Source organism: Colias eurytheme, chromosome 16 (assembly GCF_061535395.1).
Source record: "Colias eurytheme isolate Ceu_HAF_F1 chromosome 16, ilColEury1 Martin Lab GWU primary, whole genome shotgun sequence".
NCBI lineage: Eukaryota > Metazoa > Arthropoda > Insecta > Lepidoptera > Pieridae > Colias > Colias eurytheme.
The window spans coordinates 6,316,549-6,340,842 of record NC_142995.1 but is presented as its reverse complement, the minus strand read 5'-3'; the positions used below and the strand labels follow the sequence as shown (position 1 = coordinate 6,340,842).

At 31.2% G+C, this 24,294-nt stretch overlaps 1 protein-coding gene across 1 annotated transcript; it reads left to right on the top strand.

The window, feature by feature from the left end:
* Nucleotides 1-3,123: 3,123 nt before the first annotated feature.
* LOC149901860 (G protein-coupled receptor dmsr-1-like) lies at nt 3,124-23,727 on the top strand. Its single transcript, XM_090110823.1, has 7 exons — nt 3,124-3,236; nt 11,575-11,986; nt 18,013-18,171; nt 19,365-19,501; nt 21,144-21,246; nt 22,153-22,721; nt 23,676-23,727. The coding sequence occupies exons 2-7, from the start codon at nt 11,669-11,671 to the stop codon at nt 23,695-23,697; spliced, it is 1,308 nt and encodes a 435-aa protein (XP_089966949.1). The 5' UTR covers nt 3,124-3,236; nt 11,575-11,668; the 3' UTR covers nt 23,698-23,727.
* The last annotated feature ends 567 nt before the right edge of the window (nt 23,728-24,294 follow it).

Genomic DNA, 24,294 nt, shown 5'->3' with positions numbered 1-24,294 from the left:
TATCACCAACATAAAGCTCACGTTTCAATTATCTCAAGGTGTAGTTCATAACTCGCGTATAAATCCAATAAAAAAAGAAAAAAATATAAATCAATTTACCAGATAGAACGCTGCCATAAATAGCGTATTACTGCATTTGAGTAAATTTCTAAAGCGTCTTCAACCGGCCACTCCTAATCCGGCTTAGAAAATCTTTAGCTATTTAAAAATAAATCTAAAAGCTTAAACTATAGTGAAGAATTATTTGAATAGTTCTTATGAAATAGTTTACTTGCAATTTTCCCCGATTAAAACCACAGAATTGTATCTATTTTGTTTACAATGAAAACCACAAATATCAGACAAATGTAAGCATAATTGCCTGATATAAAATGTATTACATCGAATATTCTATGAATGTTGATTAAATACGGAGTTTGTAAGTATGCAATATAGTGGAATATCGTAACAATGGCTATATTTTCATAGTTTTTATGTTATATACGTATAGCCGATATCCTTGTTTCGTCAATTGGGTCATGCTCGAAGGTTGTTTCCCTTTAATATCGCGGAAATAACGCTTATATAATATTACCTACAGGGTGCAACCTTGTTCCTTTCCATTCAATTTAAAGGGAAATCAATGGGCAATGGTACTGACAGATCTTATTATCGTCTTATTTTTCTGTACCAAGAAGAATGTATCCTTCACTTAAAATTGAGGTTTTAAATAAATAAAAAGGATAATAGAAAGCAAAACAGTTTGTACGTTATAGTCTTGTTATAGTCAATAAAAACTTTATTATTTCTGCTAAAGCTTTTATATCGTTTCTCATAAATAGGTATTATATCGTAGGCATTAATCTTGAGCTTATTTTGGAAACCGTGCAAGCATATTTTACTTTCCGACGTTACACTTTCCTTTGATGGCTAGATTCACAGTGCTGTTATTTTTTTCCCGCAAAGAAAAAAGTGCTGGTGCAATTTCAATGTAATTCTAAAAAATGATACAACATATTTATGTTGTCTTGACTTGTTTTGATACGAAAAAAAATTGTTTGGCTAAATGGATTATTGGTACTTTATACTTTCTGACATGTGGTTGTTGATAAGAGACGATAATTTTACATAAACACAAACTAAACTTTTCTTTTATTATTTGTGTTTAACAAATTAAATTACAACTAACGCACATTTACATAATATTAATAGTTTTTAAACCTTTATAAGGATTTAAAATATATGAATACAGAATAAAAGCTTTACTTTTCAAGGATAAAACAATCCTTCAGAAACTGAAAAAGCAATGTTAATAAGGATGAATGTATAATTAATGTACGACGCTATTTAAAAGTAAATATGGCGATGAAGGAGCCACTATGAAATAATTTATGTGGGTACAGATACAAAAGAGTATATTATTGTGCCGAGCACACATGTCAGAAGTGAAACTTCTTTGGCTAGATACAAAGATACCAAAATCGTCGACTTACTCCATGACGCGGACATGATGGTAACGCCATGACGCGACCTTGCAAGTTTTCTCTCATAAGTTTCAGTTCAATAAAAGCATTTAAAATAAATGCAACCCTTTCCGCAATAACATTTCAATTTAACTGGCAAAATCATTAGATTTATTTATTTGCGAAGAACCCGTTTATTATTCACAGTATTAACTAATCCCATTATTAATTGTTATTATAATCGATCGGATTCTGCTAACGAAATCATTGAGCTATCAGCTAGCTAAATGTCATCTTGTGAAATCGAATCAAATGAACGTACATACATTGCATATGACATGTTAGTAAAATAAATTACTTACTACATACCGCGGTTTTGATTGCATTATATTCGATACTAGCTTTCCGCCTGCGGCTTCGCTCGCGTTTTGAAAGAAAAACCCGCATAGTTCCCGTTCCCGTGGGATTTCCGGGATAAAACCTAGCCTATGTTACTCGTGGATAATGTAGCTTTCGAATGGTGAAAGAATTTTTAAAATCGGTCCAGTAGTTTATGAACCTATTCATTACAATCAATCAAACAAACAAACAAAGTTTTCCTCTTTATAATATTAGTGTAGAAACCTATCCCTGATAAAAAGCATACCGCACATCAATCTTTCCCATGAAACGTAAAGGATTTAGAAACCACCAAACATGAATGAATGAATGAATGAATGAAAGCTTTATTGTACACACCAAAATAATGAAATAACAATAAGTAAAATATACATCAAATTGCACAATAGGCGACCTTATGGCTACAGAGCCATCTCTTCCAGGTAACCCAACCAAGGAAAACAGTAACAAAGAAAGAATACAAGTAGGTGGTGCATACCAAAGCAATATATATAATAATAATATAGTAATACTAAGAAAGTAGGAATATAAATAATACATAATTTACAACAATAAAGAAAATAATATATATAATATATAATAAAATAAATAAATACAGATAAGAGAAAGAATATATAAAGTCATCACTTAATTAAGGACATGTGGTAATCAAAGAGCATGTTTTTGAAAACATCAATGGATCTAGCTTTGCGTATGGCTATTGGTAATTGATTCCATAGTCTAATAGCTTTGACAGTGAATGAGGTGTTAACAAATTTTGTTTTATGTATAGGTACATTAAGGAGGCAAGTATCGTTCGATCTCAAATTCAACCCATGATTACGAGCGTATTCAAAATTATTTTTTAAATAGGGCGGGGTTCTGGGATCGAATAAAATTCCAAACAGTAGATGCAGCACATGAGCATCCCGGCGATATCTGATAGGCAGCCATTTCAGCCTGTGACGATAAGCGGAGACGTGGTCAAACTTGCGCAAACATGTTCACATTAAAAATGATAACAGGGTTCCATTAAAGCTTTTTATTATTTTATTATGCAGATCGCTTCCACACCTTTCATACGAGGCTTGAAATCCTTTTATTAACCCTAAGAAATAATTTAACAGCAAAAGTTTGAAATTCAATGTTTCTGAAAGCAAGAACGTATCTCGACAAACGGAATTAATTAAGTGCTCAGTATTACAAATTAATTCAAGAGTTTATTCAATTGAGAATAGGTGAAAATGATAGCGCGTTCCCGAAGCAACTGTTAGAACTCAGTTCGACTGTGGCTAGCGAGCGGTGTGAAAGGGCGGGAGAGATTTCCCGTTACCAGAACAATATTGGATCGTAAAATCTAAAAGTGGATCTTGGTGATGTGAACTCTGTAAAAATCTTGTTGGATCCGCTATGAATGTGAGTTTGTATCATTGTTATATCTAGTCTGATAGTGTAATTATAGTTAAGATTGTTTAAAATGTATTGTTATGAGGTGATAATTACGGAGATTTAGATTTAATCAATCACGTAAGAAAAATATTTAACGTTATTTACAAAAGTTAGCATGATTATTTGGCTAATTACGAGCTAATTATTTAAATTTAATACTCCCTGGATAGTTTAATCACTGGATTATGGAAACCATATTACCAATACAAACAATTTCTGCTTTTTTAACGACAATAATTAATGATTGTTGTTGGTCGTCAAGCTAGCTTCAAAGAAAGTGTGACCGTAGCGACATTGGGATTTGTTTATTGTAATGTGTTTATTTTTAGTTATGTTTACGTCATATCCGTTGACCACAACTATTTGATAAATCCATTGAGTACGTAATTTTTTGTTATTTACCTATTATACCTAGATATTTTCTTGCCTTGATAAAATAAAAGTATTTTATTGATTTTGCACATAATAAAATTATTTCATAACCTTACACACATATACTACCTACGACGAAATTAATTTCTCTTTGATGTGGAATTATGATGTGATTTTTGGAATACGTGAATTATATTGTTCGCAATGAAATTCTTGATATTTAAATTTATTTATAATATAAAATATTAGAAACATTGGAGGTAAATTTACTTTTTCCACGTTATTTATACCTAATACTTACATCTTGCACGTTATATTTTACCCATACAAAACATTGTTTAAATTTAATCTAGCATACCTTATGTTTTTAATGTCATATCATCACGAAGGAGGTAAACAAAAGATATAATTTACCATAAAAACAGACGGAGCCGCGGCGGGGCGTAAGGCTAGTTTCACAATCTTGCCTCGTGAAAGTGATATAGCAATTAATTATGGTTCCCGGCAATCTTCAATATTAATAAATCAGAATCCGAGTATATTGGATGGATACTTCCTTGGCACAAAGAATCGTCCTCGTTTTCAATTGAAATAATTTATTACAAATTTAATAATTTAATATGTAATGAATTTCTTATTTTGTGCCCACATACAATAAAGTTGAAATATTTTATTATATTCTCGCGTATATTTTATGTTATCCCTGATAGCCGTTTCTCATACATATTTCAAACCTCGTTTCGATCCCAAAATGTTTGTTTTTTGTCACAATCCGAAGCCTTATGGCCTTTCCTAAGGTTTAGTCATCTGTAGCAAATTTAAAGGTTCAGTGGCTTAGCCGTGAAAACGTGTTCACATTAAAATTGATAGAAATAAAGTTACTTTCACATAGATTCATCGATAGTTTATGAATAAAAAAATTAATAATATGCATAACTAGAATAATAGAGCTTTATTCGTAATGAGGCATAAAAATGTACAGAATGATTTATCTGTATTTTCCTTCTATTATTTCAATGAATATATTTTCATATTGAATTAATCAACGGCATATTATTAAACTAAGACGCCTGACGCAGTCGTTATTGAAGTGAAACTTCTTTATCGGGTTTGGAAAACAAATTTAGTGTAACATTTTTTCGTTACGCGTGACATTTTTCCGTTACGCACCATCTTGTTTTTATCCCTTACACGCGTGATTGACGTATTTCTGTAAAGTTGCATATAGTAAATTATTTTTTGAAAAATAAGGTCATAAAGAAGTTGAACTTCTTACGTGTGTACCTACACTAGAACACGCACAGATTTTTTTCATCATGTTACTTCCTTCTTCCTTTCAGTTTATCCACAGATTCTACTTATAATATTATAAATGCGTAAGTTTGTGTGGATGTGTGTGTGTGTTTGTTACTACGGAAAGCTAGTAATATTATAAAGCTATCGTACTAATACCTACTAGATACACTTCGCTTGATATTTTTATTTTCTTGTTGTGAGTGTAGCGTTTAGCGAGTTAACATGATATAAATTGTATTGCTCTGTACGTGATTCTATTTGTAATCTTATATTTGTGTTATGTCATATATTTTATGAGGTATATTTAGAACTTCGCAAAGGTTTTTTTGGTATAAATAGGCAGCCTTGCTACGAGCAACCACTCGTATTCGACCTTAGTGAACTGTTATGCTTAGATTATATAGGTGCACATATATACAAGTACGAGGGTGGTTCTTATGAATGAAAAAAACATAAACATGTACGGCGGACCGCTAGTATTATATAAAAATGCTTCATAACTACACGATGACTAGCTATAAAACTATTTCTTAAATATAATTTTTATATATGAAGATGGAGTACTTCTTGTTGGTGAAATATACCTGCCTAGAAAGGGGTGAAATAATGTATGGAAATTTGTATCGCCAAAAGTTGTCGCGTGATAACAAAAAGTACAAAGGTAGTATGTTATGTAAAGACAAATGAAAAAATAATTGAAATTTAAGATGTTAGGTAATATTAGTAATAATATTATTTTATAGGTAATATTTATTGGCACGTAATGATATTAACTAATCGCTATCAAAAATCATAGTGATATTTTTTATCCATTATCACACTTGTCCGCTTGATAAAGAGCACTCTGAATTAAAACCACTCGTGTAAACATAGATTATCCCCGCTGAACACGAAGACAAAACAATTAAATGTGTCAGTGTCACCTGGCAGGAATCAGTTAAAAGTATTATAGAAATGAGAGCTCGCCATACAAACCATGTTACAAAAACATCGAATTTTCATTGTTTTAAAACAATAATTGTTTGGGCAATTATTGCTCCTGATGGTATTATATGGGATAAAACATAAAATATATTGTATGTATTTATTTTGTCATACAGAACAAAATCCTTTTTCTCATCTTATTGTCTCCAGTCTCATATCCTATGTTGAATAACATCTTATTGACTGATTACTGCGGATGCTTTTGGACGTTTGTTTCTTTCTGTCAAGGAGCAGAATTTGTGCCAAAAATCGGGTTAATCAATACGAACTATACAATATAAAATTTATTAGCAAAGTTGTAGATACATAGCACAAAAAAGTTTGATAAAATCTCCATATATAACGAAACACTGGAACCACTGGAATATATTATAACGAAACATTTATTCTTTGTTTTCTTATAATATATTACTTACATAACTGTCTCACTACCAACCAAATATGTGAACTTATATTTATAATAATTGAATTACAAACACATGTTTTATATCCAAAGAAGAGTATCGTATGGGTACGTTGTCTAGACAATAACTTTAGACTATTATTAAACATTCGTATCTCATTAAAAATACACGAATAAAATAATAAAATTATACTTGAACGATTCTTACCAATTGGCAATTACGCAGTAATTGAAGATGGTATAAAAGAGATTTATGACCGTCTAAATACTCAGTTTATGCGTACTAAAATATAGATTTGCGAAAATAGAAACCGCCAAGAAATACGATTACCAAACAAGGCAGCGTCAGACTAATCCAGGTTAATTTATTAGTGGTATCATAGCAAGCACATAAAAAGAGCCTATTGTTTTACGACATAAGTACTTTGTTTAGTACGTTCTGAAAATTTGTAATAAACGCAGTTGATTTTTGAATACATAACACGGTCTATAAACTTTAATATTACGTGGGTAAATAAGATTTGTTGTCACAAAATATTATAAAGATACATAGAATTATTCACGCATTGGTAGACATATTCAGTATGATTTGATGATAATTTAATATATAAATTAAAATTTGTATTGTAACCTCTTGTATTCTCCGGATTTTCGACCTTTTAAAATACCTATATTATTACAATGTACAATTCATAGGTTCATAGAATTTATTGTTATTCTGATATTTTAAATGAGTCAGGTAAACAATTACTTTACAATTTCAGAATTATGATTTAATGTAGCAATTTAATTTAAACTGAAGATGAAACATAATATTCTATTTGTTTTGACATGACCCTTAATAAAATGTATTAAGTACGGTATATAAGTATATTATTTGTCCCAAACAATATATGATAGAACATTTCTAAAGAATAAGGGAACGATGTGGATTCGATGTTTCGAAAATAAGAAGAAACAATACTAAAGCTCTGTTATGATTGTATGTTTTGTCTATTTATTCTGAAACATATTATACCTAAATAAACTAAACTTACGAGCCTACATATTTATTAACTAAAGTATATACATATAACATTAGAATTATGATAACCTATTAGATTAATGTACGTTAAACGTTTCGAATTGCTGGCTTGGAAAATTAACCAGTAATGAGTTTCTAAGATTCTTTTGACGAACAAGTAATCCTATTGACCGACTCGAGTAATTTCTGGCCTAATAGAAAAAACAAATCCAAATGTTTTGAAAATCGGTTCCAAAGCATAGCTAGAAAATATATTTACTTATTCGGATATATCTACATACTTACATAATATGAATGGTATATAAAATAATAAAAGTGATTACGATTATGAACAAACTCATTTATTTTGTAAATAGCCTTCTCAAAATCATTCATAAAAGTTAGGGCCGGCGCCCACTGCCGGCACGGCGTGGCATGGCAGGGCAGAGGATTTTATTACTAATGAAGTTATTTTGAATCTTATTTCAATCAGTTTAGAATTCAAGTTACTTTATTTCGATGCCACGATGCCGCGACGTATCGCAGGATGCTGCAGCATGACACGGCACGCCGCAGGATGCGGCGGCATGACTGATAGATACGTTTATCTACAGCCTACGTCAATCTCATACATTCGTAGTCTATTCTATTGAACGCTACGCTAACAGAAAGCCACTTGACTAGGGGGGCTGCTTACGTCAATCTCATACATTTGTAGTCTATTCTATTGAACGCTACGCTAACAGAAAGCCACTTGACTAGGGGGGCTAGTCAGTAAATAACCACCACCAGAAGTAACATCGATTCTTTTACTAGCAATTTGTTTTGTTTCTCTTCTTCGATATAAATGTTGATTTATTTTCTAGCTTTAAAAGGAATAAATTTTGTTTACAGTTTAATATCTATATTATATAATATTAATATTATAAAGCTGAAGAGTTTGTTTGTTTGTTTGTTTGTTTGTTTGAACGCGCTAATCTCGGGAACTACTGCTCCGATTTGAAAAATTATTTCGGTGTTAGATAGCTCATTTATCGAGGAAGGCTATAATATATCATCACGCTACGACCTACAGGAGTGGAGCCACGGGAGTGAAACCGCGCAGAGCAGCTAGCTAGCATAATATGTCTAAATAAGTAGTAGCGTAAATATTATGATCTTGCGAAATTTTAATCGAGAAAATAATAATGATATTCAATAGTCTTATGAAATAAATATAGCTTCTTCTTTGATTATAAATTGTATAAATTTGTTGGATAAAGATATTTCTAGAATGGGTATTGACACGGCAAATTGTATTTATAATGAAAATGTCTGTCACAGGTGAGGAAGTTTGCTCTCCAATTAGTAATCTAATTTTAATCCTTATAGTCTGTTGCTTTGGGTTGATTTTATTTAATTTTCCACTTTCCAGTGAAGATATTGAAATATCTGAAAGGCGACAGATTTTAAAAATAATCAAATATAAATCCTATTTACTTTCAACTAATGTTTACTAATCTTTTTTTTATATATAAAAATGAATCGCAAAATGTGTTGGTAAGCGCATAACTCGAGAACGGCTGAACCGATTTCGATAATTCTTTTTTTATTATATTCCTTGAAGTACGAGGATGGTTTTTATGTAGAGAATACATAAATATGTACCACGGGCGAAGCCGGGGCGGACCGCTAGTAAATTATAATTTAAACGATATAAAAATAGGTACATAGAGCAAAGTTTGTTACTACGTGAGTTTGTTTATAGGAACTAATATGTCACGTTAGACTATAATATAATATTCTATTTATTTATACTAATATTGAAGACTTTGGACTTTCAGTAATACACGATTTCAATAGTATTATGGAACAAATTAAAATAATTTGGATGGAAATAGCCTGGTTGAATCGCCATTAGCACATTAAACTTAGTCACTAGTTATTCACGCAGTGAGATTGAAGTAGGCAGATTTATTTAACATTTGTTGCATTGATTGGTTCTTTAAACGGCCTTCAAACCCTGCCATTTATTAGTCTCAACTTCTGAGTTGAGACTAATAAATGGCAGGGTTATTACATCTAAATCTAATATAAAGCTCACGTTTCCCGTGTTATCTCGGTAGTGGTGTTCTATGATTCGGTATAAATATTAGTTTAAGTACCTGGTTTTTGCCGAAAGGTGTGCCTGCCTATTAAGTAATTATAAAAGCTTCGAACAAAGCTGTAAAAAATTTAGTTTCTGCGAATTTTACTGAAAAAATTTACAGATGGTCTTGACCGCTTATAATTTTTAGAAGGCATAAAATTACACGAATAGAAGCCGTCAGTTCGATCCAATTTCTAGGAAAAAGACCTCGCCCGACAAAAAGAATAATCGCTTATAACAATCGAATAATATTTATAGAGTAATGATTGAAGCGTAAAATAGTAAAATTTTAATTTGAATTGACGAAACAGAAAATTTATTTCGAGTAGATAGAAAACATACATACACACACCCACACACATGTACACACACATACCTACACTTACGCACCCGCTCCTTCACAGCCTTTCTTAAGGCTTATACATTTAAGTATAATTAAGAACCTTATCATTAAGGATACATTATAAAAAAGGTCAGAGTGGGTTTAGCGAGTGCTGTTATACAGGCCATGGCTTAGTTCGGCAGCTAAAGCTTTCATTAGGTTTAGCCATTTTTTTGGATAAGTTCTTATAGATTTAAATAAAAGTAGGTAACTCAAAAAAACACTATATGTATACTTTTGGAGGCAATAAAATATTTTTCTTTTACGTTTATTATTTACTTTTCATTGATATGCCGAATACAGATAAGAGGATCGTAGCCTACTTTTTAGTGTGTAAACCCAAATCCCACTGAGCCATTGAAATAACAAATCCAATCATAACATGTTTACACATTAATTCAACGCGTTTTTATATGTATGTATACATTTTTGAATAATTCATGTGCTATATAAAGTGAGCGGGATTTATCTTTCATTTGATCTGTGACATGAAAAATTACAACTTCCTACGAAATTCTCCTGACTCATATACCGGATTGTATACGTCATAAAAGTTAGATTTATGTGTTGCTTATTATTTAAACTACAGTTTAATATTACCTCTATATCATTTTAAACAATTTATTAAACAATTTATTTATTGATCAGCATGGCGATGCAGATGTGGTCACAATCATTTGGAACTTCCCTTTAAGTCATATAGACCTGTAGTAGGGAAGTTCCCTCTTCCTTACTGAAATATAGCTACATGCTAACAATACAACACAAAAATTATTTAATTTATATGGTACCTACTAAGTAATAATAAATATATAAATATATTATATAAGTAATAAGTAAATAAATACAATAAATAAAATCAGAATATTTTATATTAAGATATACAATATACATACATATATATATAAATATGTATGTATCATTTAACAGCTATTTAAAATATAACAACGTTTGTGATTCATGAAAATGATCCATCATATTGTCGTGAGCTGAAAGCTCAAACTATTAGGATATTATTTAATTCGTTTATCATAAAACAAAGCATATTGTTACAATATTTAAATTTACATAACATACGCTCGAATCTCTTTTACAAGTATTTTTAAAAAAATATGTACGTAGTCTCGTTTATAAAGTGTAAAAAATTGCTCAGTAATAAAATATACTACATCTGAACAGCGAAGCTTTCATGCGAGATTAAATCTAACGTTTCCTTATTGAGTTTCCGATACAGATGTAATGTATTTTAACGTCTGATATTTGCACTTCAATGCCTGTTTTTATTTTATTTAGATGTTCGAATAGTACAACGTAATTATAATGATGAGAGTATACCGTATAGTGTAGGTATGGCATTCATTTCCTTCTTCGACAAATCGTATACATATACTTTGTCTGATTTTATATCACACAGAAGTTATTTCAGAGCAAGCTTGGTTACATTTTTTTTGTATAAAACATGCTCTTGGACTATTTTTATCATAACATAGTCTAAACTAATTAGGTTTTTATCTACGCGGCTCGCAGTCACGTTATTTCGTGGGAGTAAATTTGATTTCCCCTAATATCACTTATAATTTTATTCATGTTAATGTTGTTCCCAAAAATAGTGCTTACTTAGTGCTTATACGAAACACATACAGATAACATTATAAATTCAATTACGCTCCTACGAGCGGCAGCATATAGCTCGTACATAAATCTTGTTACAATATTAAGATGATGCTTTCTTTGCAGCTCCTCGGAGATATTCACTCGAAACCAGTGATTCTTGCTCAAACATGTTTTTCATACCAAAGGAAGCTATGAATACTTATTGAGACTCGAGAAAATGGCTTTCGAAGAAAGCGCGACATCCAACATCACACAAGCCTTGACTAATTTGTTTGAAGAAATGTTGTTTGCGACCGAGAGCACGGATGGAAATAAGACTATTAATATGTCACAATTTCTCTCTGCTCTGAAGGAACGCTCAACGAAAAGTCACCACGAGTCTATTGATTTCGGCACATTGGTTAAATTAGTGGACGGATGGCGCTCGAAATTGAACTTGACAAAGGCCGCAGAACCGAGCTGTAATTATTGTGATGGCAACCTACGCGACTTGATCCTGGCATACAATAGCATACATGGATACATCAGTCTCATTGTAAGTATTATTTCATCTGCTGTCAATGTACCTACATCATATTATTGTTTGGCGCGACGTCCTGTTTTACTGAAAATGCAATGATATATTTTCCATTGTTTTCTAAATGCGCAAACATATCAAAATGTTATTTCTATAAATACGTTTGTGAATCTACTATTATTTAACTTTAGGTGAATGTAACAACTGCGTTTTAACTTGTTTAACGTTATGATACTTTAATATCTTTGTCAGACGAGTTTTATAACTCTATTTAACTTAATGCTTCTGTTACGACCTATGAAAAATTAACTTTTAGTTGCGATGGAATGAAAGAAATAAAACCTAAAGCGAGAAAACTTTTAAGTGCAATTTTTCCATTTCAATTATTGCAGGGAAAATTACGTAAATTTGATGTAATCAATATCTTGTCAACAACATGCGAGACCATGATTAGTTAAGTGTCAGGTCCTCTTACAATTTTTTTCCAAATTAAAGAGGTGTGTCCGTTCGTCAATGATAATGCAATGTCAATTTATCGATGGGTTTGTTCACCAATTTATTTTTTAATCAATCAATGACACTCTTCATTAACGTTTTGATGTTATCTAAACGTGTATAACTAAATAAACCTTACTCGTAGATGTAAAATGAACCTTAGTCGAAAAATGAACTTCAAAAAAATAATAGTAACTTTGTAAAATAGACTTTTCGCTATGGAACATTAGTAAAAAAGCTCGTTGGTTTCTAGTACATATACATATAAATAAAACAACCGCATCCATAAAACAATTTTAAGATCGTTTATTAAAAAAAACTAGTACCTACCTACCACGTACTACCAAACAAGTATCAATTTTACAAAAAAAAACTATAAATTCAATGAGGCTTGACATAATTAATCTATTGAGGATATACCGAGAGAAGATCTGAATATAAATGTTTATGTTTGTAAAGACTTTAAATTATTATTTAACAAGGATCACAAAATAAATTACAGACGGGATCAGAACAAGGCGTGACCGCAACTTGATATATTCTTTATAGAAGTTTATATTTTGTTGACAGTTTTGTATCTACTGTATATTTAATTTAAGCAAACTTTCCTTGCTATGTATTTTACGTGAATAATAAATAGTATTATTATAAATAACAATCTTTTATCGAGTGTACGTCCAATTTATTCAATTAAGCTGTTCCAGACATAGCGGGAAAACATAATGACAATTTGGAAAAAAGTTTATTTGTATCTTAATAACGTGTAAATATCTAAGTAGGTACAAACGGTTGCGAATTTATTTTCAGGCCAGTTCTTCTTTAATCAGTATACGGTATGTAAAATACATCTGCCCCTTTGAGACTTCAATCTTAATCAAGCTTTTTGGGTTCTTTTAGTTTGATTTTCTTTAGATTTTTACAGTAATAGACACTAACCTTGTTTAAATTATTTTATTTATTCTGGTAACTTTCTCTCCATGGAATATTATTAATCAGATGTAATTTATATATAACAGGCTTATAGCATGTTTAAAGGCAGGAAAAATACATGCGTACTAGTATTAATATAAATAAGTCATATTTATAATTCATAGTGAAATATGAAATAGATGAATTCTTTTCGGAGTAGTTTCCGAAATTACTTTTTTACTAGATAATATTGTAACTTGAAAAACTAACTTTTTTATAGCTATTTATCTCTTATCTTTTTATACTCGAATGTAAAGTACTAATATTTGATAAGAAACTTAGGTCACGTAGCCACAAATGATTATTAGGGTAATTAGGACAGTCTATAAATATATATGGTGATGATACCGGACCCACGCGAAAGTGCTTGCGTCAATTTCAACGCGTCAACTGAAAACATTACCTAAATTGTAAATATAGTTAATGTTCACACATTATTCTTAATTGCAAATAGTTGTAACTTTCTACTAATTATGAAAAGCTTTTTAACTTGTTTTCAGCTTCAAAACAGAGGGCAAGGATGTGCCAAGAAAATCCAATTTCCAAATGATATTTTAAACTTTTCCCTGAATTTTGATGCAGTTATTATCTTGTTTGCGATACTTTAAGGGTGTTTCTGCTCGTTCAACTTTTGTACCTTTTATAACCTTTTTATACCTTATGATATTAAAAAATACAATCATAATGTATGTAGGTATGAATATTATAAAAATATGCCAAATATTTTGAAGAAGAAAATTATTGAATTGAGTATGGTCCGTGATCTTGAAGGAGGAGGAGGAGGAATATAAAGAATAAGAAAATAAGACGTTAGAAAACTTGATTTGTAACTGTCAAAAATTGATTTCGAATTTTTTGGTTAGTCTTAGATCTTTTCCTTTGTATGGATATAAAAGAAAGCGGAAAAATATTATAAGGACAAAAAATAATTTAAAGGAAAGAATTAAGAGGAAGAAAGGAATGATGTATAAAAGAGCTCTAATATTTACGAAAATAATAATATTTACGAAATAATTAACGAAATACTTAACTAAAAGCATCCTTTGTAGAAGTAGGTAAAGTAAATAAAGGCTGTAAACACGGCACACATCCACATGTGGCTCTTAACAAGTTTTCAAGAGCAACAATATCAAATAACATCAATTAAGCTCGTTAATGCTTCCCTTCCGATTATTTGCTGATGAATTTCGAGTTATTGATCTACTTTTGTTATTTACTTTCAATTTATTTTACATAAGTATTGAGTACGATGTTTGTTTACATTTTAACGTTGGTCGCATAATATATCGCGTTTGAAATAACATTATCTCTTTTACAAAATACATCATCGTACATGTTCTTTTTTATGGTTGCCTGGAAGAAATTGCTTTAAACAATAAGCGGCCTTATTGTTACTATGTTCATGGTTTCCATGTTAATCTGATGTTATTACTGGTACAATGAAGTATCTTCAATAAATAAAATCATTTGTAAATCATTTGATAACTTTTCTGCAGTCATTTGTTATTGTTTCGTGTCAAAATGAATAATGGTTTGATAAATTAATGTAACAGGAAATAATTATAATCATTTGTCTATGATCTCGATGCTCGGCTGATCGACGGATTGACATCGCCGCTCTCATATTTTTAATAGTCACGTTAGACTGACTGTGATTTATGATCAACTGCTTAGTCAGCTATTTTTTCCCCTATTGCTTCCCATGAAGTTATTTTAAGCTTCTATGAACTTGCCTTAAAATGAGTCCTTAAAACGATCTCTTTCAAAATTAGAGAAACAATTTATTGTGTAGTAAACTTACCTTAAAGTTTATCAACTCGTACTTACCTTCTTTATCATTACTATTTTTGTTATTATGCCTATAATATCAAGAATGCTAGTAATCGCTTTTGACATGAAGTGATCGGTATGAAACCTTTGCCCAAAGTTTGGGATTGATAATTTAAGCCAATTTCATACAAAATTACAAAACGATGGCTACAGTCATCATCCGTGTGATTGAGTTATCTAAACTATTCAAACGTCTTCAGAATCCTCTCATTTACAACACCAGGGGGATGATACTGTCCCAATGAGCGATGGTGTTTGATGCGACCACAAAACGGCTTTACTGTTAAGACGGTCCCCAATCAAGACACAAGTCCTCGGTGTAAACTATAATCAACTGGAAAGTTCTATAATTGGATTTAGTCACAGCCACCACTTTGACAGACGCTAATGCGCATTAAATTTGCTGACGTACGCCCTTATTAGAATACCTTCGTCTAGACAAAAACACAAAAATATCTTAAACATCTAGATTACCATTCTCATTACCGGGCGATGCGATGCTGATAAATATCTTGCACATTCGTGTTTGGCGCAGCGAATTTCCTCTGATATTTTAAGTAGATAACGAATAAAATGTTTTTACGGTGTAAATTTTTATTCGGATAGGAATATAAAATTGTATCATGGAACGAGAGAAAATTAACGGCGACTATACATTTCAGTTTAGATTAAGTAATTGAATTTCCCGCTTCCAAAAAGGTAAATTAGATACGTATTTGTTACGCTGCTATGTGTGTATTTTACATCAAAAAGCTCTTATTTGTTTTAAATATGGATTACTTCACACTAAAACTTTACCCTGTACCTGAAATATAAATTTAATACAAAGTTTATAATTTATAATTAGGTACAACATCTAAAATTTCTTTGAAGATTACACGCTTCAGTCGTAAATAATTCGAAGACCCTTTTGCTTTTCTTCTTTCATTCTGACTTGCTAATATACAGGGTGTCCCACTGTTGGTATACTAAGCTCAATGGAGGTTATAGTTTTGCATACGCTGAGTGCGTAAAAAATACTTATAAAATTCCAGACGCATTTTTATTTCAAATAGATGAATTCTTAAAACTCTATGTGTATACCCATAACAAGCAACCCGCCCAATTTTGCCACCAGCACGTGAGCTCTCGTTTAAGATTATGTTTTCATAGACAAAATGCTCACATAAGAGAAGCGGTATATGCCGGTTGCATGAAGCTAGAGAAGAAAACGTGGATTTTCAGGAAAAATTTAGCAAAAAATTTTTGACGTAATTTTGTTGTTTAAGTATTTTTTACGTGATCAGTGTATGCAAAACTACAAGGCCCTTCGCGCTTAGTATACCAATAGTGGGACACCCTGTATATCTATTAAAAATAAAGAGTTCATATTCAAGCTCAAATAACTTCTATTACTTAGTATAACCCTTTTATTTTATTTCTCGTTATCGATATGTTTCTTTTTTAGAATATATTGCACCATTTTTATGATGGATATCAAGCCAAAATAGTATAGGATTAAAAAAATAACTTAGTTAATACAAAAACTAAGATAGTACTTCACAGAAAATACTATACTATATTATTTTCATTGAGTGGCCTACATACACGAGTAGGAACTAGTGCAATAAGACTAAAACTATGTTAAACTCGTGTTCAGGTTGGATCGAATACAGTTCAGTGTGGAATTTCAATGATGAGATACATAGCTCTAATAATGTATCCCTAAATTGTGGCTGACGGACATAAAGAGCCATTACGAGTATGTAGATATTCCAGTGAAGCCTCTGAATTACGGCAAATATTTATATTTGTAAATCTATAATAATTAATAGGGCTTATAAGAAACGCGAAACAGAAATATTATTATTATCAATGATTTTTGGTGTCTATTAAACTTTTTTTAAATGTTGGTATGTTTTAACATAATTGTATAAAATGCTAATAAATGTAAATATAAAAGTAAATTATGGATGCAATCAAACGAGAATAGTACGTAGTTAGTACCTAATTAACAAACTGCTTCTTTTTGGTAGCGCTAAAATAATGTAGATAACTTTGAGCAATCGACATATAAAGTATAGAAACCTACTCTAAGTATGGCAAAATTTCTTATTCCTTTAGTTCATTAGTAAACTTAGTTCGACTAACTTATACTATTGTTTTATTACAGTTCAGAAATAATTTCAGGCTAATAAAATATGTGAATATTATAATGAGCAAGAGACCGTTTGTTGATAACAAATTTCACACCACAAGAGATTAAATAAATGTCGATATGACAGTTGCCATAATATTTTGAAAATACATTATTTTCTGATACAAGCACGAAATCTTATATATAAAAATGAATCGCAAAATGTGTTGGTAAGCGCATAACTCGAGAACGGCTGAACCGATTTCGATAATTCTTTTTTTATTATATTCCTTGAAGTACGAGGATGGTTTTTATGTAGAGAAAACGTAAATATGTACCACGGGCGAAGCCGGGGCGGACCGCTAGTAATATTATAATTTTGTTACGTAATTTAAAATGTATCGGAGTTGTTTTACCATCATGAATATATTAATATGAATGGACTCTCAGAGATTGTTTATCTAAACTTTCAACGTAGCTGTGCTACGCCACACGATCTGGCTACGGCGTAACAGCCTGTAGTTCATACTTTACCATGAAATTTAATTGACCTAATAATTACGCATTCATTATACATGCAAGTACAAAATAAGAGCTTATTGTTATAGAAATAAAGTGTTTAATACGTTGGCAGGTTTGTTTCTTCGGTTCACTAGCAAACGCGTTGAACGTAGCGGTGCTGACTCGGCGCGACCTCGCTGCAGCGCCGATCAACAGATTGCTGAAGTGGCTGGCCGTGGCTGATGTGTTCGTTATGATGGAGTATGTGCCCTTCGCGATTTATAGATATTTGGTAAGTACTAATAGTATTCTGAAATGTATACGGATAACATTTTGTGAGTCGAAGGTAGTGCAAATGTGTATGTAGTTTGATTTTAAACAAATTCACAGTATAGAGATGATTGTTTAACTGAAATCGTTTATATTGTTTTAAAATGAACGCTTAAAACATAATAAATAAGCAGAATCAGAAGAAATATAATATAACATTACATGTAGACTGTAGATCTACATAAATGGCAATTGATAGACTAATCTATTGGGTTTAGAGTTCAATCATATAATATAGAGTCTGGTAAGACAATATCAGCAATGTATTGTCAGTATTGTCAATATTGAAATCCTTTACCTACAGTGTAAGAACAAATAGTGTATTTAAATTAAATTACCCGACCCTCGTTTCACTATCTCCCGTCTAGACGATATCCTTTAAAGTTCTTAAAACATTGACAATAAATCAAAAGGTTCTATCGATCATATTTATCGGTAGTCATAAGCGTTGCTTTTAGTAAAACAAACTGTAGAATTTTAGAAAAGTACTGCACCATAAACAATAATGCGAATTGCGAAGTGAGATATCTATTATAGGTCTAGACGCTAGATAAATAGCTACCGATTCCATTTGATTTATGTATCAAGAAGTTTTTTAATAAATACACAAAGTTCATGTTACAGCGTGCTGTAATAACAAACTGCGCTCTAACAGATTTAAAACAAATATTTATGTTGTTTGATTTTAATGCAGTTGTATTCATTTACTGCAGGTATTGGTATTTATTTCTGAATGAGGTTCGCATCTTTATTGCTTAATATAATAGAATAACTCAAATTATACAATTAAAGAATACTTAGGTAAATATATATGTAATTGGAAAAGACAATTTAAGTTTCACATGCCATCTTATTTCTATTTTGCTCACTGTTAATAAAATAATAAAATGGATATCAGTTTACTTATAACAACAACTGTTTACTGATAAACTCATTAGTTAGACATCTGTTATTAGTACTTAGTTATTATAAATAAAATAATTTACATCATAAAATCTAACCTAAATTACTGTATTTAAAGCTAATCCGCCAATTGCTTCCTATAATAACCTGCTTTTGGCATATTGTGTTTGTAAAATAAAGAATTTATAAATAAATAAATAAACCATTATCAATTGCAATCAATGGTTTCCATAAACTCGATAATTTCTGTAGATATTACCCGGGCAACGTGAGATGCCGTACAAGTGGGCGGCATATCTCCTGTTCCACATGCATTTCGCACAGATTTTTCACACGGCGTCCATTTGTCTGACACTCTCGCTCGCTATCTGGAGATACGTGGCTATAAAGTAAGTGAATGTTTGATGGGCACGATCTGTAACTAAATGTGGATTTAGTTTATTCTTTTAGAATTTTAAAGTTTGTTTTCTACATGTGTTTCAAATTGGGTTCTGTTTAAGCTTAGCTCGAGGGATTTTGTGCTGTTTTTACTATATCAAACATCATATTTTACGATCTTTCTGCAATTCATAAACGTAGGAAAACAGAAATACTATTTTTACACTTCTCGAATTTGAGAAAATACTTTGAAAGTAAACAACCATTAACTTCCATTATTTGAATTTTAATCAAATTATTGAGACAAAGATTGAGTCACTTAAAAATCCTTAATACATTCGTCTGAGTTTATTTTATGTAGATAAGTACTACGATTTACCGTCAATCGGCTTACTTAACATTTTACATAACATTAAAGTGGTCTAAAGATAACATACGATTTCTATTTATCTTTTGTCCTTTTTCCTGCTTATCTCTTTGAAATAGAACTGTGTATACGCCTACTCATAAGTATTTCAGAATAAACTGAATGAAATTGTATCTACAAAAGGGTCTATCCTTTTCAATTCCTTTCAACTATTTTAATATTATACAATGGCCGCTTTCTGGAAAATTGATGAAAAAGATTTTAATTACATCATTAATTGAGTGTCTCGAAAGAACAACATGACATTAATATTACTAAAGCATTTGTTTAAGTCATAAATAAGAGTTCATATTTTGACCCTTAAAATATAACTGGAAAACAAAATAACCAACATCTTATTTAAAATTAATTAAACGTGTTAGATAACTCAACTTTTTGATTGAGAGGAAATCTGGAGAAGAAGGAAAAAAGTCGCGATATCCTTCATCCGCCAATTAAAACGAAATTCAGTTAGTCAAAAGAAAGATTTTACAGATTAATAATTAAGTTAATAATGATACTGAGGATTAACTATCCCAAAAAACTGACTGACTGCAGTCTGCATGCTTTTATAGATTACTAGAGGTCCGCCCCGGCTTCGCCCGTGGTACATATTTCGCAATAAAAGGTAGCCTATGTCCTTTCTCGGTTATCAGAATATCTCTATACCAAATTTCATGCAAATTGGTTCAGTAGTTTAGGCGTGATTGAGTAACAGACAGACAGACAGAGTTACTTTCGCATTTATAATATTAGTACGGATTATAATCATGCCAGTGGCAAAAAATTAATACTGCTATAACAAAGGCATAGTTATAATAAAACAATCAAACAATCATCTTAATAATCAATCAGACACTCGTTTAATTATCTCAACAATACATCAAATAATAAGAAATAATAGATTAAGTTCTAAATTAAAATATGACCAAGCCATTACTCGAATTCTCTCCGTCGGAGATCAGATTTGTAAGTTTTATGTTATTGTGATGTTATTTATTTGTAATATTGTGGCGGGAAAATTTAATAAATGTTTCGATTCAACTTGTTAATTGTATTAAATTTCAGGTTTCTATTACGAAAAATTTGATACAAAACCATTGATTCATTTAATTTCATTTTTTTAATTAATTTTGTTTGGGAGATTGCTCAGAAGTATCTTTATAAGCAGATTTATGCATTATTTTATAGATTTGTATTGTTATATTTGTTTAAATTTTGTATGTTATTATAATATTTCCTATCAGGTATTCGGACAGGAGTCATGTGCTGTGTACAGAGCGGCGATGTAGCACAGCTATCCTCAGCAGCTTCATATTACCGCCCCTTCTTTGTATCCCCACATTCCTGGTGAGTACTTCGTGCGGAAAAATTTACAATTTACAAACTTTCTTTTAATTTCATTAATTGGATTGTGTCATTTGTTTCCAATAAATCAGATTTCCTTGTACCAAAATAATTAATGAGGACATTCTTGGGACTGTGAAAATATTACGATTACAAAGAACGGTTCAATTATTTATTTCCTCATTAGTATTTTCATGTCTACCAATTTATTTTTTTGAAATGATTGATCGTTCGGACCCAACGTTCGGATTCGTCAACTTTTTTAAAATAAATTAATCTTCTTAAAGATTAATTTCGTTTCATTGTCCTATTTTTCCGATATTTTGTCCATTGATGTACGTATTGAACTGTCAATTTTCATGGAATTCGTTATTTTTGATATGATAAATTCCTGTAAAAATTGTTCATATCTACATTCGTTTTAATTGGTAAATCTGGCGCTCTTTAGTCGGTATTGACAAATCCTTTCTGGTTGAACTAGTACTAGGAAGTAATGTGACTATTTTACTGTTAGCTCGGGATTACCCGGCACGTAAATTAATTCTGAATAGCGCCAGGATAAAAGGAAGTTCGTGTCTTCGATTACGAGGACATTTAACTACTTTTGGCGGCCCAATTTACAAAGTTAAATTTAGTAATAATTGAGAATTAGCACCGCTACCAGGAAGACGGAAAACAATTAATCGTGTTTAAATTAATTCATCGTTTTATATCTATTGAATTAATTCTTATTTTTAAAAAAAATAATATATTTCCGATGTTTATATTTGTTTTAAGGTATAGAACAATTAATGTATTATTTACCATTAAGTTAATTACTAGGTTCATAATAATACAACGATGAACTAGAGTTCTATTGTGATTATACAAATATGATATAAATAATAATATGCAATTTATATTCAACAGGTATTCGATATTCACACAGCGGTTGTGCTAGAACCAAATGGTCCCATGATACTTTATCACGTAGATTCCGATGAAGAAGGTCAATTATTCAAGATAAACTTCTGGGTGCATGCCGTCGTTATCAAATTGCTACCCTGTTGTATTCTGACGGTCATTAGCATCTGGCTAATAAGAGAGGTCTACAACGCCAATGAGCATCAAAAGAGGATACGTATAAACAATGCATGCGCTAATGAAAAGTCTATAAAACGTCAGTGCAAAGGCGACAAGAGAACAAATAGAACCACGAAAATGCTAGTGGCTGTACTGCTTTTGTTCCTCGTGACGGAGCTACCTCAAGCGATTCTGGGTCTTATGAGCGGGGCTTTAGGACGATGTTTCTTCAAACGGTGCTACGATCTGTTTGGCGAGCTGATGGATGCATTGGCGCTACTGAACGGGGCCATTAACTTTGTTCTGTATTGTTCAATGTCAAGGCAGTTCCGAATGACTTTTCGTCAGTTAATGTGGCGGGCGCATCTACATAGGTGGCCGCCACCGCAGCCATCTCACTCGGATGGATTGAATACGTATGTATATTTCATATTATAGCTTTACATTTTACAACATTTTAAGAGTAGCAATACTCAATATAGGTATCGGCATAATAAATCGATTTTCATTTTTCAACAGCTAAGATATGCCATTAGCTCTTTTATAATCACTGTAGGTACAATATATATTTTAGTGTAGGTAATTCATCAAGCTGGACCATATACATATAATAATATAAAACCCACTCTACTCTGAACTATATACAATGAATAAGTTTGTTTCAAACAATCATATTTACTGTGTGAATAAGTAATACCTACATGGTGATAAATAATTAACGACGACAAAAGCTGATGCGTATATTATGTAGCTTTATTCTGTGTTGAATTATTGTTGGAATTTCATAGAATAGTCCGCGACCCTAGTAATCATTGTACTGGTTCAACTGTTATTTGTTCATGCTTCAGTAGTTTTCATGTTATACCAAAACACTAAATTTATTATTTTTTACAATTAAACGTTTTGCTTTTACAAATAATTCGGGATAAGCAGCTCAACACAATAAAACACGTAAAACAGTGGCTAAATAAGATTTTTCCTAAGGTTAGGTGGGGAAATAATATGTTATATTAATATTTTCTCCTTCACTATTTAAAGTTATTTAGTTTTAAATTTCAAATTATGTTTAATTTAAACACTAAAGTCCTAACATTGAAAACGATAAATTTAATGTTCACATAAAGGAAATGAATCACACTTTGAATGAATAATTAATCTATTGATCTCCAGTTTGCTAATCTTCAAAAGCTGTTTACATCTTCCAAAAAGTGATTGGCATCCAAAAGACTGAATTCGTAGTACTGTTTACTAAAGATTGTTTTCGGACGGGTAACAGAAACAAACAACCGGTTGTTTATGGTAATAACAGATTTAGTTTATTATAATTTAGCGAACTATATTGTCAATACAGTGACTTGTTTATTTTTCAGAGCGAAAACTTCGGTTCCGTGAGAGAAGATCGTACAAGAGAAACATGCATACTAGGGTGGAGTGATAATGTATGAAAGAAATTTTTTTTTGTTTTTTTCAAAAGGCATAGTGACAGAAAGGTGCCTTTTAATGAGGGAATTCAGCATACAAAATATTGTTTACCTGTCTTGATGTTTTGAGGTGCCCCAACCCAATTGAAAATTAGAAAAATATGATTTTTTCGCAAACTTTGATTTATTTTTTAATCACACTATTTTTATGGCCTTCAAGTCTATTATATAACAAACTTCTTTGTGATACACTAAATAATAGCCTGATTAGTTGTTTTAACGTATTTCATTAATGAAAATGATATTATAGAGGAATGAAAATATCAGAAATAAGTAATTATTTAGTACTAGCTGCGCTTGCGGTTGCCTCGCGGTTTCACCCGCGTGGCTCCGCTCCTGTTAATCTAAGCGTAATGATATACAGCCTAAAGCCTTCCTCGATAAATGGGCTATCTAACACCAAAAGAACTTTTTAAATCGGACCAGTAGTTCTTGAGATTAGCGCGTTCAAACAAACAATATCTTCAGCTTTATAATATTAATATAGATTATAATATTAGTATAGATA

Bases quoted from the DNA above. Each gene is read 5' to 3' on its own strand.
- LOC149901860 (XM_090110823.1), top strand. From the start codon at position 11,669: ATGGCTTTCGAAGAAAGCGCGACATCCAACATCACACAAGCCTTGACT. The intron at 18,172-19,364 runs GTAAGTACTAAT...TAATTTCTGTAG, and splicing joins TCGCGATTTATAGATATTTG to ATATTACCCGGGCAACGTGA. The intron at 19,502-21,143 runs GTAAGTGAATGT...ATTTCCTATCAG, and splicing joins TGGAGATACGTGGCTATAAA to GTATTCGGACAGGAGTCATG.